Raw genomic sequence first — 18,043 nt, forward strand, 5'->3', positions numbered from 1 at the left:
CATGTAGGGGTTGTTAACCACACCTCCCACTGTCCCTCCCATTTGGAAGGGGCATAGTCTTCAGAAGTTGTGCTTTGGTTTGGAAAGCGTAGCCCTTCCCTTCTCTAGGCTTTTGGATTTCTGTTGACATTTTGTTCTGACTGGCTGTTGCCCAGTTCAACTGGGCAACCGTGGATGAGGTACTTGAATAGGTGAGGGGAATATTTCTTGATTAAAGCCAATTCTTTGCCTATCCTACAACACAGCTAAGTGTGGTCGGACAAAAACACAACACAGGCTGCCTGGTCCCACTTTAAATTCACGGTCATCAACCTCAAATGGGTCCTTAATGTTGCCCGGCAAACATACCATGCTTCTGTTATCCTACATGACTATGTGCACCTTCTCTCTCTCCAAATCTGCATCACTTCCCGCCCTGTATTCATTCTTGCCTGATGTGAGAAAACAGGAGCCATCAACCGAATCTCAAGCTCCTTCACCTCCACCCATCTTCCCGGCCTGCCAGGCCCTCTTTTCCCTTATTCCTTCCTGCCCTCTTGAATTTCTGGTCAGTTCTCTCCATTTGCGGCCAGATTCCTCTAGAGAGCTGTTGGTATTTCTCTCCTTCCATTTTCCTCTTGAACCTCCTCCAGCCCGGTTTTCACCTCCAATGCTCCATTGAAACCACTCTTGGAAAGGTTTCCAGTGACTTCAGTGTCGCTAGGTCCATTGGTAATTGTTGGTCCTCATCCCACCTGACTTAGCAGCAGCACTCAATGGTCTTTGAAACCTTTCTGGCCTCAGCTTCTAGGATCCATCCCCTCGTGGTGTCACTCCGTCTCTGGATGATCCTGCTGAGTCTCCTTTTCTAGTTTTTTTTTTTTGAGACAGAGTCTCAAGCTGTCGCCAGGCTGGAGTGCAGTAGCGTGATCTTGGCTCACTGCAACCTCCGCCTCCCGGGTTCAAGCGATTCTCCTGCCTCAGCCTCCCGAGTAGCTAGGACTACAGGCGCCCGCCACCACGCCCGGCTAATTTTTTACATTTTTAGTAGAGATGAGGTTTCACCGTGTTAGCCAGGATGGTCTCAATCTCCTGACCTTGTGATCCGCCCGCCTCAGCCTCCCAAAGTGCTGGGATTACAGGCGTGAGCCACCACTCCCGGCCTCCTTTGCTGTTTCTTCTTCAGCTGCCTAAACCCTTAGTGTGACTTCTGTCCTGCTGGGGCTTGAACCAGGAACCTCAGAGTGGGCTGAGCAGCAGCCAGTATAGTGCGGAGACTGCCACTTACTCTTGGGAGGTTGAGACTGGTTAAGGAGTGGGGCTGCCTCCCCAGGCTTGGGGGGAGAGGCCACATTTTATCGTGAACATCATACTATGTTTGGTATTTGTCACTGGTGATAGCTCTAGAAGCTACAGATCACCAAGAGACCAGAAGAAAACAAACAACAAGTTTGGGAAGTCCACAAAGCATTTTATTCCACAGGAAGAAAAATGATGACTCTGATATGAGAACCAGACTCGAGAGTCTTAACACATTGGTGACTGTAATAGTGTTTACATAATAGAGAACCAGATATTTCATTTTTAGAATTTTATCAAGCAGCTACTATGGTATTTTGAGGCACAGATCATACTTACAAACAAAGTGGCCCTGGAGCCTTCAGAACATTGCGGTGAGTACCCACCAAGCAGCAAGACACTCTGGGACTGGGGAAGGGGCCGCTTGTCTGTTTTCCACTGTGTAGTGACCAGGCCAGAGCCTGGGGAAACACTGGCCTGGCTCACCTTTCAGTGAGCACAGAGAAGCAGCGCCAGCCAGGGAGTGACACGGGTCGGTCAACGGTGCTGGGTCAAGGGACTGAGTGGCTTTGGATATCTCCTTACCCAATTTACGCTTATTCCATTTATTTTACTTTCCTCAGAGACCAACTGTGTGTTTGAGGCAGAAAGAAAAGCAGTAGAAATGATCTTAACAAAGTCTTAGACGTTGCTGGCTGAGTATCAGTTTACAAAGAAACGGGGCATTGAAGGAGCCACGGGCAGCGCGTGTTTCCTCCAAAGTTTTGCATGTTTTCCTGGTGAGAACCAGGAGGGGATGTCAGACACCCCTGAAACCTTCTGGCCGCAGGTGGCCCAGGGCTGCAGGGCAGGGGAGGGCTGAGAAGTGGAACAGCTCGCCGTTCGCCCTCCCATCTCCCACCCAGCCTTGCCCTAGATGGTCTTTGGATCCCATTTTAACATCTGCCTCTCCTAAGGTGCGAGTGTCAAAGTGCTTGATTGTGCAATCACAGGAGGTGGGCAGCTATTTAAAGAGTTGATTAAAATTAGAAAGGAGCCCGAGGAGGGCATCTGAACACTTCTCTGGATTCCTCCTAAAGCACCAGCTGCAGGCTAACTTCCTCAGTCAGATCTGAGAATGCCCAGCACTGCTGCGGCCCAAAGCAGATTTCTTTAGTAACGCTAAACTCCTTGATCTCATCAAGAAATTTCAAGTGACTTTGTTCCAGAAGCTGATAGAAGGCTCACTGACGCATACAATCAACCCTTCCGAGAGTCTCATCTTTTAAGAGATCATGATCTCAGGCAGTGGGCTGCTGATGACAAAAACCACAAGCCAAACTTTGGGGTGCAAGGAGGGAGGCTGAGGAGGAAGCTGCGGAGGAGCTGCCACTTGGCTGTATCCTGCTGCGATCTTGTGCAGGGCATGAGTGCTGACACAATCACGACTACCCCCCGGAAAGACACAAAAAACTAAAACCCACCCAATGCCGCAAAAGCCAAGTTTCAATTCTGCAATCCACTAACTTGGAGTTCAGCGAAGGCAACTAGCCTCGGAGTTCAAGAAAGCTGATCCTTGAACACCATGTAGCTACTTGTGCTAAAGCTCCCTTCCTTCCTCTGCACGCGTACACACACACACACACACACACACACATACACACACACAGACAGACACAGAGGGGAAGTGGGAGAGGAAAGGGAGGGGAAGAAGATTAGCTTCATTTGTGTTTTGGAAGGATTTGGGTCATGAGTTATAAACACCAAAACCTTCCACGCATCCACTGATCCACTGAGTCATCCCAGACTCAGCTACATGTGACAAGGTTGTAGAAATTGATTAGCTTTATTAAAATAAAAATTTTAAAATCACAAGGTGAGTCATTCATTCTAAAGTGAGGCCCTTTTTCCCTTCTCCCTAGATGCTTAATCCTTACAGAAAAGCAAAACACCAAAAAAAGACCCAGGCCGCTCATACCAGGCCTTGCTCCCAGCAGGAATTTAAAAACAAGGATAAGAGATGCTTTCGTCAAATCTTGGTTCCACGAAAAGCTTACCAACGCAGCTTTTTAATACTATTTCATCCCCTTTCTGGAACTCTCCCCGCTCCCTTCTCACCCTGGGGTTTCCATCCTGTGTCCCCTCGGGCTGTGGAGCTGCGATGCCCGCCTGTGGCTTTATTAAAAGGAAAACAGTCCCCGGGCTTTGTTCTTGGTTGCTGCTGCCCAGGCAGGAGAGCACTCTTATGTGGATTTCTGATTTGTTGTAGTAGTTCAATGGGATTTTTCTTTTCCTTCTCAGTTAACAGAGTTTACCAATGTTTCCAACCTCTCTAATAATAACCTGAGAAAGCTTACAATGCTGATTTGCCCATGTGTGGTAATAGAGCACAGGTTTCCCTCTAAGTTTGGTAAGACTAGTTAGGATAAAGCCAAATGGATAACTTACAACACAATTTGTGAGAATCTAAGCACTCTTTGTAAAATGGGGGTGAGAAATTAAAAGTGAGCTCCCAAGCCCCTCTCCTAGATCCTTCTGAGGGGCCAGCGCTAGTCCTGGGTGCCGCAGCTCACGGCCCAACTGGGCAGCCACGATGTCAAAGGTGTCCCTTTCAGGACCACAGCCCTCACCTCAACCCACTTTACTGGGAATACTTTAGTCTCCAAAACTAAGATGTAACATTCTTTAAGAATGCCTTTCTATAGACAGTATCCTGAATTAGATGTCTAGAATTAGTGCAATAGAAGATCCAATATAATTTTATATTACTTTACAGTTAACAAACCTTTACACATAGCACAGGCCTTGCTCAGAAACGTTCCTATATATTTACAAACACACAGTTGTACATATATACATGTTAACAAAATACAGGGCATCTAAAAATTAGATTCGTCTCGGTACATGTTTTTAAATGTTATTTAACCAATACCTTTAAAAATTATTTCCCATAATCTAAAATAACTCCCTGCCTCACAAATTAATGTGATTTCCACTTGTATCTTTCCTCATGAGGATTTACTTTCCCTCATTCCTTGACAACTTCCCCAAACCCAACTCTGGTTCTGCCTCTAATGCCGGCCGAGAGCTTGGCCTCTTTCCTCCCGGCGGGTCTGTGCTGTGTCGGGAGCGCCCGTCTCAGCAGCGGGGCTTCAGGAGTCCAGCTCCAGCTGCTCTCGGTTTTCGCTGAGTCTTAACATAAGCTGCTGTTCATAGTAGAGGCTCTTGGCGTAGTTTATTTCTTGTGACAACTTGACAGCGAGGACCTCAGATTTCACGTGGACCTAAGGAGGAGAACAGGATGGGTCACCTGCCCCCAGGGTGGGGAAACCCAGGAATCAGATCCCCCAGGCGGCGGCTCCCAGCCCAGCTGTGTCTCAGGATGGGATGTCCACGTCAAAGAAACAGTGACGGCCGGGGCTGCTCCCCTAGTTCACTTGCACTCAAGTCTGGATTTTTTTTTTTAATTTTTAAGACGGAGTGTCTGTCACCCAGGCACGATCTCTGTTCACCGCAACCTCCGCCTCCCGGGTTCAAGTGATTCTCCTGCCTCAGCCTCCCATGTAGCTGGGACTACAGGCGTGTGCTACCACACCTGGCTAATTTTTTTTTTTTTTTTTTTTAGTAGAGACGGGGCTTCACCGTGTTAGCCAGGATGGTCTCCAACTCCTGACCTCGTGATCCACCCAAAGTGCTGGGATTACAGGCGTGAGCCACCACGCCTGGCCGATCTGTCTTTTTAAACATTCCCCAGGACTGTGCAGCCAACCCATACTCACCTGCCATCTGGGACCCCACCCCTCCCCGCCCCCAGAACTGATGTGCAGAGGTAAGACCGAGAGCAGGAGTGCGGGGTTCACATCTCAGGTGACAGCCGAGGAAGGAAGAAGAATCAGCCAACAAAAGCGTCTAGGTCTTTCTTACCACAAACACCTCCCTGCTCACCTGCTTTGAAAGGGTGCAGAAGTGTAGTAGGCGAGGCTGCCCACCTGCTACAGTGAAGGGATCTGGAGAAATACTCACACTTTGGGGTGCTCGCCCTCTTTGTCAGCCAGCTCTAACTTAAGCCAATGACCGACCCCAGGGGAGCCTTACACAAGCCCAAGCAAGCCCAAGTGCATTGCTGAGCAGGGGGAGGCCAAAGGACTCCGGAGGAGAGAGGCCCAGTAAGGCTGGCGCTATTTCTGATCCGTAGAGAGAGACGCGGGCAGGCCCTTTTAATTAACGTATCATTCTTGAATGCAAGCTTCAAAATCCCGGCGTACCGGGTGAGAATGAGCAGGACTAACACCTGGGTGTCGTGGCAAGCCACCAGGCAGACTGGCCAGGGACAGCACCGCGAGGGGCTCTGCAGCCAGCTCCTGTGTCAAGTCACTTGGATTTGAACCCCAGCTCCTCAAGGTCAGCTGTGTAGACCTGAATGAATCACCTGCCATGACCAATAGCGAGGAGGGGATGACAGCGACACAATGACCACACAACCCACAAGGCGGCCAGCCCTCCAGGAGCGTGAGCTGTTCACAGGAGCTTTCTTATTTAAAGGCCTTGTCATAGCAATACCCTGCCCCCTCTGGAGGCCAAGTATAACTTTTATTTACAAATACTTATTGCACATGCTAGAGCTACTAGAAATAATGTTGTGGTTTCCACTGTTAAGGAGAAACAACGGAGAAGCGTGAGCTCCAGTGCTTTCTTCCATTCAGTGCACTGCAGAATCCCATTGTGGGAGCAGAAAAACCCTGTGTGTTTTGTTAGCTGTTCCTTATCACCAACGAGAGTAAGTATTGTCACCCTCACTACATCTATGAGTAACTGAGGCACAAATGTTGTGAGGCAGTAACATTCCCACAGTCACCCATGGGCCAGCTTGGAGGGCAGCATCACCCCGGGCAGCATCACCCCGTAAACATACCCTGGGCCCTCCCACGTTCAGGACGGAGAGGAGCACTCCTGGGAAGGGCCCAGCCTGAACCTCCTACATGGGCTCCTGCTGAGGAGGGGGAAGCAGGGCAGAGGCATGGAGGCCCTGGCCCTGCGCCTGAGGAGCCTGAGAACAGCCTGAGAACAGCCATGCACTCACCATGGGCTTCTGGTGGGAGGGGCCGGGGATGGACACTCCGCTGCTCGTGCTCACGGCTTTCTTGGTCACCTGCACGTACACCTTCCCATGGTCTTTGGAGACAAGGCAGTGGTAGAGGTCATCGTATTTGACTTCTAGGAAAATGGCTTCTCGGTCCACGTAGTCCCCACTTTTCAGGAAGTAAACAGCTTTGGAGGAGATGAGCACGCAGTAGCTGTCAATGTTCTCCACAGCGATGAAGCTGCAAAGCAAGACGGGAACATAGGAGTGACACCTGGGGCTTGGCCCAGCGTCAGGGGGAGGCCCACTGCGGGCTCTGTGGCCCCAGGGCCTGAGTGTAAATCCCGGCCCCCTTGCTCACTACACCTTGGGCAGGTGGCTTAATCACGCTGAGCTTCAGCTTCCACTTTTGTAAATTAGGAACAAAAATGGGCCTGGCCTCAGGGGCCTGTTGTGAGGCCCATGGCCATGGCACCCCACACCCCTCGATGGGGCGCTTGATAAATGTCAGCTAATGATGACCACCAACAATTTCAAAGATAGAAATACTTTTATATCCGGAAATTGTATCTTGGGGGGTGTTTGTTGATGTTTTTCTGTGAGCATTTCTGGATACCTTAAAGCTTACAGAAAACGGTAACAATGTCGTATTGGACGAAACCGAAAACGGGATGCCTTTCAATGTGAAACTGAAGGAGCAGCTGAGAAAGTTCACTGCCTGGCAGAGGGGAGGGAAACACGAGCGGGCGAGAAGGCGCGGCTGGGGGTGCTGAAAGCTGATGGGGAAAAGCAGAACTAAACAGATTCACCAAATGGCACGCCAGGAAGAGACGGCCTGGTGTTAAAACACCTGCACTCCCACACCCGCTTCCTCCGTCTGTAAGCTCAGCCCCTCCAGGGACGGGGCACTCCCCCATCCACTTCATGTTCAGAAAACTCAAGAGAGTCAGAAAACGCTTTCTTAGGTAAAGCTGTCATCTTCCTTTTGGAAACTACTAGTTGTTACTTCAGGAGCTTTCCGGCCACTCCGAAGAAACTAAATTCCTCTATCATGGAGCTCACACATTTAAAGTGGAAATTTATGCACATCAAACCTCTCTGGCCACTGAATGAAGAGCAGTGAGCCTTGGGAACAGCGTGACAGTCCCCCCCAGGCCTGGCTGCCTCCCCTGAATCTTGTGACAGCCCTTCACAATGGGGCTGCAGCGTCCAGGGACAGCGGACAAGGATGGACGGCGGCAGGAATACTAAAGGCTGACGACAGAGTGGCAGTCGAGCTCCTGCTGGCAAACTGAATTGCTCAGAGCCAGGCTCCACCTGCAAGTGTTCGGAAACCTGGGTCCAGAACGGTGTTGTTCCCAGGTCCTCTGAAGGAGGCAGAAGCCTGGGGGCGGGAGGTGGCCTGCCTGTTGAAGGGAACAGGCTGCCGGGCCCTCGCTCACTGGGGGTCCGTGCAGGACGCACGCCTGCTCCCTCAACTTCTCTAAAGCCCATCCCCCTCCCTACAAGGATCACAGGTCCTAACTTCTCTATGAAGCATCGCCCACATACTCCAGCCCCTCCTCCACTTTTGAGCATTTAATTGTGATGGTCCCCAAAGCACCGCCAAGCACCAACTCGTCGTTTCCATGTGTCCTGGATAAGTCTCTCCACTCTCCGACTACGAGGTGAGCCCTGTAAGTGGGGTCCATATCTCACAGCCCCGTGTCTCCTGAGCAACCACAGAGCTGGCCACCCCATCAGCACTCAGTAAGTGTCTGCCTTGTCCCAGTTGCCATTTTAATTACAGACGCCCGTGACCAAAACTGGGGTTTATTGTTCTATTCTAACTGGTTGGCAATGCCAAGAATGTAGACTTGTAAAGTCTCAATGCCAACATTAGAAAGACCCGCAGCCTTCAGCGTTCAGGCCACTCAGCACAGACGTTCTCACATCTTGTGCTCTGACAGCATTGAGAGCGGCATCATCACTGAACAGAGTTGGATGGAATCTGAAATGGCTGGTCCGGGAAAGAAACGAGGGCACGGGGAAAGACAGACAGACAGACAGACAGAGAGGTATAAAAATGATCCTGACACAGAGAAGAGGTGACACAGTGCCAGCCAGAACCGGCGGGGACTCAAGCTGAGACCCTGGAGCGGGCCTGGTGCACAGGCACTGAGGCCGTCACGGGCTCTCCAAGGAGACTCCAAAGTTGGCCACCATGTTTGGGGTAACAGCAGGAACCTGCATGAAAAATCCAACTGAGATTTGAGGTTCTTTCCTCTAGGTGAGCATAGCACAGGCACTTTCACCCCAGTGCCCAGCCCCCAACCCCCAGCGCCACCACACTGGGCACTCGCCATAGCTGACATTTACATGTCAGTCACAGGCTTTCCATCTGGGCAGATGCTCTCACACCCAGGCCAGAGTGGCCTACATGACTAGTGTGCTTTCCATCCTGGAACACTTCTATAGGCTTTAAAATAGACTCTTTTCCGGCCGGGCGTGGTGGCTCACACCTGTAATCCCAGCACTTTGGGAGGCCAAGACGGGCGGATCACGAGGTCAGGAGATCGAGACCATCCTGGCTAACACAGTGAAACCCCGTCTCTACTAAAATACAAAAAAAATTAACCGGGCATGGTGGCGGGTGCCTGTAGTCCCAGCTACTCAGAGGCTCAGGCAGGAGAATGGCGTGAACCTGGGAGGCAGAGCTTGCAGTGAACCGAGATCGTGCCACTGCACTCCAGCCTGGGAGACAGATGGTGCAAGTCCTCCATCAGGCCAGAACCACTTCTGGAGGAGGGGTGACTGAGCTGGGACGCCTCCGGAAAGGTAGAGAGCACAGTGAAGGAAACACAGGCCAAGCCAGCAGGAAAGCCCGGCCCGCTGGTTGACTCTGGCCGAGTCCGTGGCTTTCTTGGTAGCTCAGGCTCCCTCATCTCTCTGATGGAGAGGGTAATCACTGCCAGTTTTCTTCACAAAGTGAGCACGGAGGTCAAGGAATTCATGGCCATACAGAAAGGTAAGTGGAGGAAGGCAGTGCTGTCACTCCACACGGATCTCTGTCCTGTAAGTCCAGGACCCTGCGCATGCCCCGAAGCTGCTACTGATAATAACGTATGTTTGGAAATTGTGCATGAAGTGTTCTAAAGTCTTTTCAAATCAAAAGCAGATCAGAGCCAAGGGTCTGGCTGAAGGAAGAAGGGAGGTAATGAGGCCACAGCTGGAACTGGGCAGTGACCCCAGGGCCCAGGCGACCACAGCTCTGTCCCCATCGTCTTCCTGTGGCTTTCCTGCACCCCACAATGGCCAGGGCTTTGGGTTGCATCATCATCATTATTACTAATTCTTTTTTTTTTTTTTTTTTACAAAATCTGCCCATCACATCAAAGAATAATTAAACAGTTCCAGACCAGACCCCTTATCTAATGGAGTCTGATCCCAAACTTGTCACTGTGAGAGAAGCAGCAAAACTCAGGGTGGTAAGAGAAGCCTGGCAAACGCAGCACGCTCCGCACCATCCCCTCTGCCCATCTGCACCGTCTTCCGTTCCCTTTCCCTAAAGCCACAGGCCATTCCCCTCCCTCCCTGGACTAGTTCTCCCAGGCTTTCCTTTGCCTCACTTGAGGCTCCCTGAGGTGCTCACACTGCTTTGCAGTCTCGACCCCAGGCTCTCCTCTCTTCACTGCTCTTAAAAAATCAAGCTTCCCGCAAGGCCTGCTTTTGGTCCACGAATAGTGACTGTTGGAAAAACCTTGAGGGAAGAAGGCCACCATGGTCTTGGGTGGCTCTGAGCATACTCCTTCTGTTCTCTGATCTGTTATTAACTGAGAGGAAAGGGGAGCCAGAAACACACAGCATCAGATGAGCTTTATCCTTCCAATCCGAGACCTCGAGAAGTCACCTCGGTATTCAGTTGACACAGTTTAGGTTGCTGTAGATACTACAATTGATTCTATTTAAAAAATAGGATTTTTATACTATTCTGAAACCTCAGTTAAAAGTTTCAACTCTGGGGGCAGAGCACGGTGGCTCCCACCTATAATCCCAGCACTTTGGGAAGCTGAGGCGGGAGGATCACTGGAGCCCAGGAGTTTGAGACCAGCCTGGGTCACATAGTGAGACACCATCTCTATTTCAAAAAAAAAAAAAAAGAAGAAAGAAAAAAGTTTTAACTCCCCTTTAAGGGGAGAAAGGATACTCTGGCCTTGGGGCTCAGTGTCAGAAAGTTTCTTCCGAGAGAAGGGAAGGCTGTGGCACCAGCTTACACCCTTTTCCAAGATGACAGGTGCTAAGAGTGGGTGAATCTGCCAAGAGCCAGTGCCACCTTAATAGAACCCACCATCACTAACGACATCCATAGACCAGGAACCACGGGGCACTCTCCGCAACAGCAGCCATGGTACCATCAACAGCAGCCTCAGGCCTCCTCTGGGGCAGGTCACAACGTCCTCCCAAGCCGCTCTGGTGCCAGTCGCCTCCGCCTCTCACTTTGCCCAAAGCTTCCCCATCCTGATGTGTAGAACGCCATGGGTCTACTCTGCAGGGCCACTGTGATGGTGTGAGCTAATCTACGTGCCCCACACGAAAGAGATCCGCAGTTAATGGTGGCTCTTGTTGAGAACAGGTGCCCAGTTATCCCAAACCTGTGGGGATGACCCCTCCTTCCCCCACACATCGTCTCATCAGGAGATTGGAGAGAGAGCTGTCTCTCTGGAAGGCCACATGGGAAACAGGCTCATGACCAACTTGTCTCAGGGAGAAATCTGCCAAGTTAACTGTTTCAGCCACTCTACTTAATTTTCCTCCCGCTTTTTTCCCCCCCAATATTAACTCATTTATATACCTGATTCTACTCCCTCTGGAGTCATTTCAAAATCAGAAGCCTTCTGAGACGCCTGACTCAGTGCTCCTGGAACAGGCTCCTCTACCCCTAGGCGTTACCCACCCCAGGTCCATCTATGGCCCTGACTCCATGTCTGGGCCCAGTGTCGCTCTGAGTGCCAGGTCCTCTTCAGGGCACCTCAACACGTCCACTGGGGAGCTGCTCCTTCTCCAACCCTTGTTCTTCAGCACCCCCAGCATCAGCTGATGGCATCCCCATCAACCAGACACGCAAGGAGCCCGGAGCCACTCTCAACCCTCCTCCTCACTCGGATTCCAATTCAGCAGTTGAGGGATCCACAGACGCTGCTTCCTTAATGCCTCTCCAATCTGTCCTCTTCTAGTCATCGTTACGGCCACCGTGTTCAGGCCTCTCCACCTTCTACCTGGGCTACCCCAGGGGCCTCCTAACTGGCTTTGTGCCTTCAGTCTCACTACCTGCTGCTGTCAAGGTTTTATTTTTCATGAGGAATTTTGAGTGGGATCCTCTTCCTCACAATCTCACTCCCATCTACAGGAGAGGCAGGCTCCTCGGCATGACCACTAAGGTCAGCCTTCAGCATCCGGCCTGGGCACCCAGCTTTCCAGCCTCCGCTCCTTCTCTCCACACGCGCTGCTGCCACAAAAGGCTGACGCCAAATTCTCCAGACCTGCCGTGAGCTCTTCTGCCCCGTGTCTCTGCCCAGCACTGTGCTCTGTCCATGCACCTTCTCTCCTTGGCACATTCCTCCACCTCCTACAAGGTCAGGTGACTTGTCCAGAGCCTTCTCTGTGAAGCCTTCCCTGGCTTCCAGTATAAATTAATCACTTCCCGTCTGTGGTTCCATAATATGTTGCTCATACTTCTATTTTAACGGCAATATATGTTATAGGTTGTTGGTAATACAGTGTCTGCTTCCCCTGCTAAACTGTGAACGCACTGAGGACAGAGGAAATTTCTTACTCACCCTGGCACATAGTAGGATTCCATAAATGTATGCGTTAGGATGTCTCAGAAGATGACACTGGCATTACAGTAAGGCAAGAAATTTGCCAGTGTACAGGCAGCTCTGGATGCTAGACACATGTTACCAGTAGGAAAGTTGAAAACTTCTCTTAGAACTCCTGATTTAGCTTATTAAAGATTTAGCCAACTTTAACTTTATCAGAGTAGCTGAGCCATCTGCCAAATGTAAGTTTTAATTCAGGGACATATCAACAAATGGCCAATTCTGTAAGTGTCAATAGTTACTAGTAGATTATTTCCTACTTTAGGAAATGGAAGCTAATAAATTCTATTCCATTCCTCAGAAGGAGGAATTATTTTTATTCTGAGACTGTGTATGTTACTATAAGGTTTGTATTTATACTTATATGGTACTAGAATCAATATTATATGGTGTGCTCAAAAATTTTCCTGATTTCTCTCTCTCTCTGAAATTTCTCAAGAAAAGACAAGATACAAAAATCATAAACAGCATGTTTACAAAGTAGATAAGAGACTTTTACTCATGATTTTATTTTCTATACTCTTGGATTTGCTAACCATGCATTTGAGTTTCTTTTTGAGACAAGATCTCACTCTGTCACCCAGGCTGGAGTGCAGTGGTGTGATTTCAGCTCACAGCAGCCTCGACCTCCCAGGCTCAAGCCATCCTCCCACCTCAGCCTCCCAAGTAGCTGGGGTTACAGGTGTGTGCCACCACACCTGGCTACTTTTTGTATGGAGGGGGTTTTGCCACGTTGCTCAGGCTGGTCTTGAACTCCCAGCCTCAAGCGATCCTCCCACTTTGGCCTCGTAGCTCTTTGGGAGGCTGAGGATGACTTGAGGCCAGGAGTTCGGACCTGCCTGAGCAACATGGCGAGACTCCATCTCTACAAAAAATTGAAAAGAGGAGCAACTTATTTGGCTGGTGGATGCATAGGCTACTTCTATTTTTTACACTTCTGTATTTAAAAAATCTCATAAATGTTACTTTCTAAAACTACATTTAAAAAGTACAATTTCAATTGTCTAATTCCAGAAAGCAGTGCATTAGGCCAGCTTCGCAGGTCACGTGGGTTGCTCCGGAGCGTTTTCTAAAAGGCAGGAGCCACCCTCCTCTCACCAGCCTGGTGTGCACCGTTAAATGTGATGCAGTATTAGAAATAAAACAGGTACCTTACAACAAAATGAAAATGAATTTCTGGCTACAAATGAGACACGAGTTAGAAAGAAAAATTAATTTCACCACATAAGACAAATGTTACTTTAACATCATTTTAACCCGGATCCTGTTTCAAAACCAAAATTGAGAAAGATGGGAAGCAGTGACAATTGCGCAACTTCTCAGAGGAATATATGATTAATTTGAAAGTGAAGACCTTTCAGCTGGCCAGACCAGAAATCAAATGTCGGCAACTATCTTTTTGATATTAATTAATTAAATAGAATGAAAAAATGAAATGCAAGTCGATCTGGGAGAACACGGTTGAAGTCACGATGGCACTGGGGACTTCGTGGGGTTTTCACTCCATCGGGAAATAATTACACAATATTTTCCAGAAGTGAAACAGTGAGCCTAACTGGAAAAAAATGTGGAAACATTTAGTTCGAACAGTAGAGCAAGGTATTAAAGACCCTTTAAAGGGGTTAACTCTGAAGGGAAATATGCAAATAATTAGGTCTTTAAACATGTTTTTAATTACAAATCTAGGATAAAAGTCAGAGGTATAATTTGGTGCTTGTGGGCTTTTCCTGAAAACTCCTTTCTTGCAAAGTGATGAGTGTAATGTTCACTCCACCGCGAAGACCCAGGCTGACAACTGAGGATACTTCAGAGGAACATTCGCCACACTCCCTGATGGCTCCTTCCTTGTACACTGGGGAAAGCCGTGGTCACGTGCCTCCTTCAGCATTCACTGGCAAGATTTAACCCACCACTTGGGTGGAGACACATGGTTTTCATCTTTTAAAGTCAGAATTCATTCATGCCAGTATCTCTTCCTAGTTCATATGAATTTCATGAAAACTATTTTACTGATTTCATTTTGATTCCAGTTTTCAGCTCTCTCTGGCTCTGTTTTTCCATGTGTGTATCTCACTGAGAGCAGTCCTATGTTGGCTGTACTACGCAATGTCTTCTATTGCAAACGAATTTCACAGTGACCAGAGATGGTCTGACTTGAATGGAGGTGAGTTGGGGAGGAAAGTGAAAAGACAACATGCAATAATTTAAAATCTCATTTACCCTTTGACAATAAAACCCCAAATGATTGGAAAATGGACATATGTGAACACAAATGCTGAACTGCAGCTATCTGGCTGTATGTATTGGGTGCCTATTAGATGCCAGGCACTGTTCTGTGTGCTGAGGATTCTTCCCTGAATGGAACAGACAAAAATCCCAGCCTCACAGGGCTGCCATTGTAGCAGACTCTGCACCATGTCCTGCCAGACCTGAGAAATGACTCTCTAGACCTCCCATCCAAAGGCTAAAAGTTCCATCTACAAAGCAGTATCAAGAGCAGTCATGGTACCAAATCCCTGCCCCAAGGAAGGAAGGAATATAAAGTTCTCCCTGGAGTGAACTGCATGGGCACTCTAGGCACTGGACTCCAACAGCAGAAGCTACGAGCGACACCTGCTGTGGACAGAGTTACCCCTCCCTGTCAATTCATATGTGGAAGCCCTAACTCCAATGTGACCACTTGGAGTAAGAAAGTAATCACAGTTAAGTTAAGTCATAAGGTTGGGGCCCTGAGCTGATAGGATTAGTACCCTTATAAGAGACACCACAGAGCTCCCCCCACCTCTCTCTGCAATGTGCAGACACAGTGAGAAGAGGGCTACCTGCAAGCCAGGAAGAGAACCCCACCAGCAGCAGAATCAGAAGATACCACGATTCTGGACCTCTCAGACTTTAGAACTGCAAGAAGACAAATTTCTGCTGCTTAAGCTGCCCAGTCTATAATACTTTATAATGGCAACCCAAGTAGACGAAACAAGAAAATACAACTCCATTATCAAGAGACCTTCTGATACCACCACAGGGGTCACACACGGCACAGGTAGGAAGATGCCATTCTATCTGGCAAGCAACAAATACCTTCTGGATTCGGCTTTTGATATCCCCATTCAAATACTGCCATGAAAATATGAGATGAGATCTACTTAACACTGTCCCTAACAACGACTCTGAAGACTATCCTGACAGCTGACCTCTATTTCAGACATTCCTCCACCCTCCAAAACACACTCACAGCACTCAGAATCCTCCCAAGCTCGCTTTACCTTAAAGGAGACAAATAAGCATCAGAAGAAATTAAACTAGTATTTTGCTACTTCTAGACACAACTAACTGCTTTCTCTGGGCTGGTGGTTCTGGCACCTATTCAGGTTCTAGAGCACGTTTATGCTACAAGGATCTCTGCAAAATATCCTAAAATAGTGAAAGACTTAATTCTACCATGTCAACTAGGAATAAAATCACTAACTGAAGATATGACAAGATCCCAGGTATACAAGGCTCCATATTTAAAGAGTAACAAAGCAATCTTAAGAAAAACACATTTCCAAAATGTCCAACTATTAGTTGTTTGCTATTTGTCTTTCTGTTTTGTTTTGCTAGCATTCTGCCGCAAAAGTGGGATATCAAAGTTTAAGAAATTTTTCCTGGAGAAAAACCTTAAAATTGAGAACATTTTATTCATTATCTTCTCTCTTTGAACTAACTAGAAAGAGACTACCATTTTCTAGAAACAAAACACTAAGGCCCGGCTATGGCACATGGTCGAAAACCCCTCCTTAAGAGTAAAAGGCTGTTTACCATCAGGTATATCTAAATCTAAAAAACATTTGGGGCAAGGAATTCTTTGACCAGATCTAAGGTCGGAGAGTCATGAAAATAACTCACATCAGATGGAAACTTCTCAGGATCAAAAGGAGAAGAGGCAACTCAGTAGACCCACAGGGCTGGTTTGCCATGCTCTAACTTACAATTCGTCCTGTATGTTGTCTGTGAGTTTGAAGAGCTGCTCCTGTCCTTCCGCCTGGCTCTCAGAGTACCGGGGAAGCAGCCCCTGGGGGCCCGTGCAGCAACGCGGTTTCCGAACCCTCTGTGCCTGAGTCCTAGATGGGTAAATGGACAAAAATCCAAGTGGTTAAGTGTGCAGGTTAAAATGATTTCCCTTTCTCACTAAGACAACAGGACTCTGTAATACCAGACATACTCTACGTTTAGTGAACAGAATTAAACGACGGTATTGCCTGTGAATGAATGTACCATGAAATAGTGGTTAAAGACCCTCAACTGAGTTTGAATCCTGCCTCTACCATTTTCTGGCCATGTGATCGTGGACAAGTTGGTTAACTTCCTTAACTTTCAGGTTCAGTTTTCTCTCTGAAACAGGACGATGACACCTACCTTACAGGACTGCTGTGAAGATCAAATAAAACAGTGCCCGCCAAGCCTGGTCCTGGCGGATGGTGAGCTGCCCACCAGCGGTGGCTCTCGTTCCTGCGGTTATTACTGTAATAGATTCCCCCAGGTTGCACCCTGTTTATCTAGGCATCTCTTCAGGAGAGCCATCTTTGGATCTGTGATGGGTCTGGAAGAAAATCCTGGGCATTTAGTAAGAACACATCAACCCTTCAGACTTCTTCTAAGATGAGGTCAGTTGCTTGGGCAAAGGGTGAGGGACATGGTAATCATGCAAGGGAAGAAAGCCCCCTGGACCTAGACCTGGCCCAGGCCACAGGCTGGGATTCTGCAGTGGCTCTAACTTGGGCCACTCAGCTGTCGGCTGCCCAGAGGAATCTGCTCTGTTACGGCTTTCAGGGTAGGCTGATGTTGTCTTTTCCACACACCATATACAGGGTAATTGGTAAGTACTTTCTGGTGTTTTCCTAGAAACAGGAGTGCGCATTTGTCTTGGAAAGGCTGCGCATATTTCAGATGACTGATAAGAGCGCACGGGGTCTGTCCTCGGCCTTGTACTTGCTGTACTTTTTATTATTTGTTCCTGGAGCTCACTGAAGCAAAACATCCCTCTCTAGACAGGTCTAAAAGAGAGGAGAAGGCTTACACACTGAATCAGCACTTCAGAAGCAGGAACTAACAGTACGCAGCGCAGAGATTTACTTACGAGGGCAGAAAGTGCCCTGGTGGGCAAGTCAGGTTGGTAATATGGACAGAAACAACCCTAGAAACTTGTTGCAGGCCATGCAATAGACCGTGCACAGCTGGGGTAACTGAAAAGTGCTCCCGAATCCAGGTCAGCACTCAGTTCAACAGGCTGTGAGTGACGACCTCTGAAGGACAGCTCCCTACCTTGGTGAGGTTTGATATGTGCTGGAAAGACAAAAATCTAGTGATAATTTTACACAAGTTCGGTTAGAAGGATGCCTTCAGTACTATCAATTGTACTCTCTAAGGGTAACAGAAAGAGACTGTATAGAAGTTTCAATGATCTGCACTAAGGGAGAGAGTAAAAAACCCATTGTATTTATATCACCCACTCACATACCCTGCCAGTCTCAATCCTTCCTTCAAGACGCAGGCTTACAGTTGGCTACTCAGAGCCCAACTATCGATTGAAAGTGGGGAGGGCAGTATAGGGGCTGCCGCTAACCCATAAGCAGAGAAGCTGGACAACTGCTGCCGAAAGGATGATGGTAACCTCTGCAGGCGGGGGGCTTAGGGGAAGGAGCCTGGCGTGCCTCTCCAGGTAGCAGAGCTCTGTTCTTATCTCCTTGCCTAGCAAAACACCTGCTGCCATTCCAATCACTGCCTATACAGGCTAATAAAGTATCCTTTCCCCAAGGCAGTCCTGCTGACCTCTCTGCCAGGCTACATGGTAGAAGCCCAAAGCCTCTCC

The 18,043-nt window shown here is 48.5% G+C and overlaps 1 protein-coding gene and 1 non-coding gene across 6 annotated transcripts in view; both read right to left on the bottom strand.

The window, feature by feature from the left end:
• Window positions 1-1,429: 1,429 nt before the first annotated feature.
• LOC105473242 (vacuolar protein sorting 13 homolog D) overlaps window positions 1,430-18,043 on the bottom strand; it is a 284,106-nt gene continuing 267,492 nt past the window's right edge. For all 5 annotated transcript variants that reach the window (XM_071100479.1, XM_071100476.1, XM_071100469.1 and 2 more), the window contains 3 exons: window positions 16,164-16,295; window positions 6,338-6,578; window positions 1,430-4,541 (listed from right to left, as the gene is read on the bottom strand). In XM_071100479.1, coding sequence (XP_070956580.1) covers window positions 4,410-4,541; window positions 6,338-6,578; window positions 16,164-16,295 — 505 coding nt within the window. In that variant the 3' untranslated portion in view covers window positions 1,430-4,409. The remainder of the gene's footprint in view (window positions 4,542-6,337; window positions 6,579-16,163; window positions 16,296-18,043) is intronic.
• Window positions 6,011-6,176, bottom strand: LOC112425137 (small nucleolar RNA ACA59). The gene has a single exon (XR_003016149.1). It is a non-coding gene; the product is annotated as a small nucleolar RNA ACA59 (small nucleolar RNA).

Source organism: Macaca nemestrina, chromosome 1, assembly GCF_043159975.1.
Source record: "Macaca nemestrina isolate mMacNem1 chromosome 1, mMacNem.hap1, whole genome shotgun sequence".
NCBI classification, from domain to species: domain Eukaryota; kingdom Metazoa; phylum Chordata; class Mammalia; order Primates; family Cercopithecidae; genus Macaca; species Macaca nemestrina.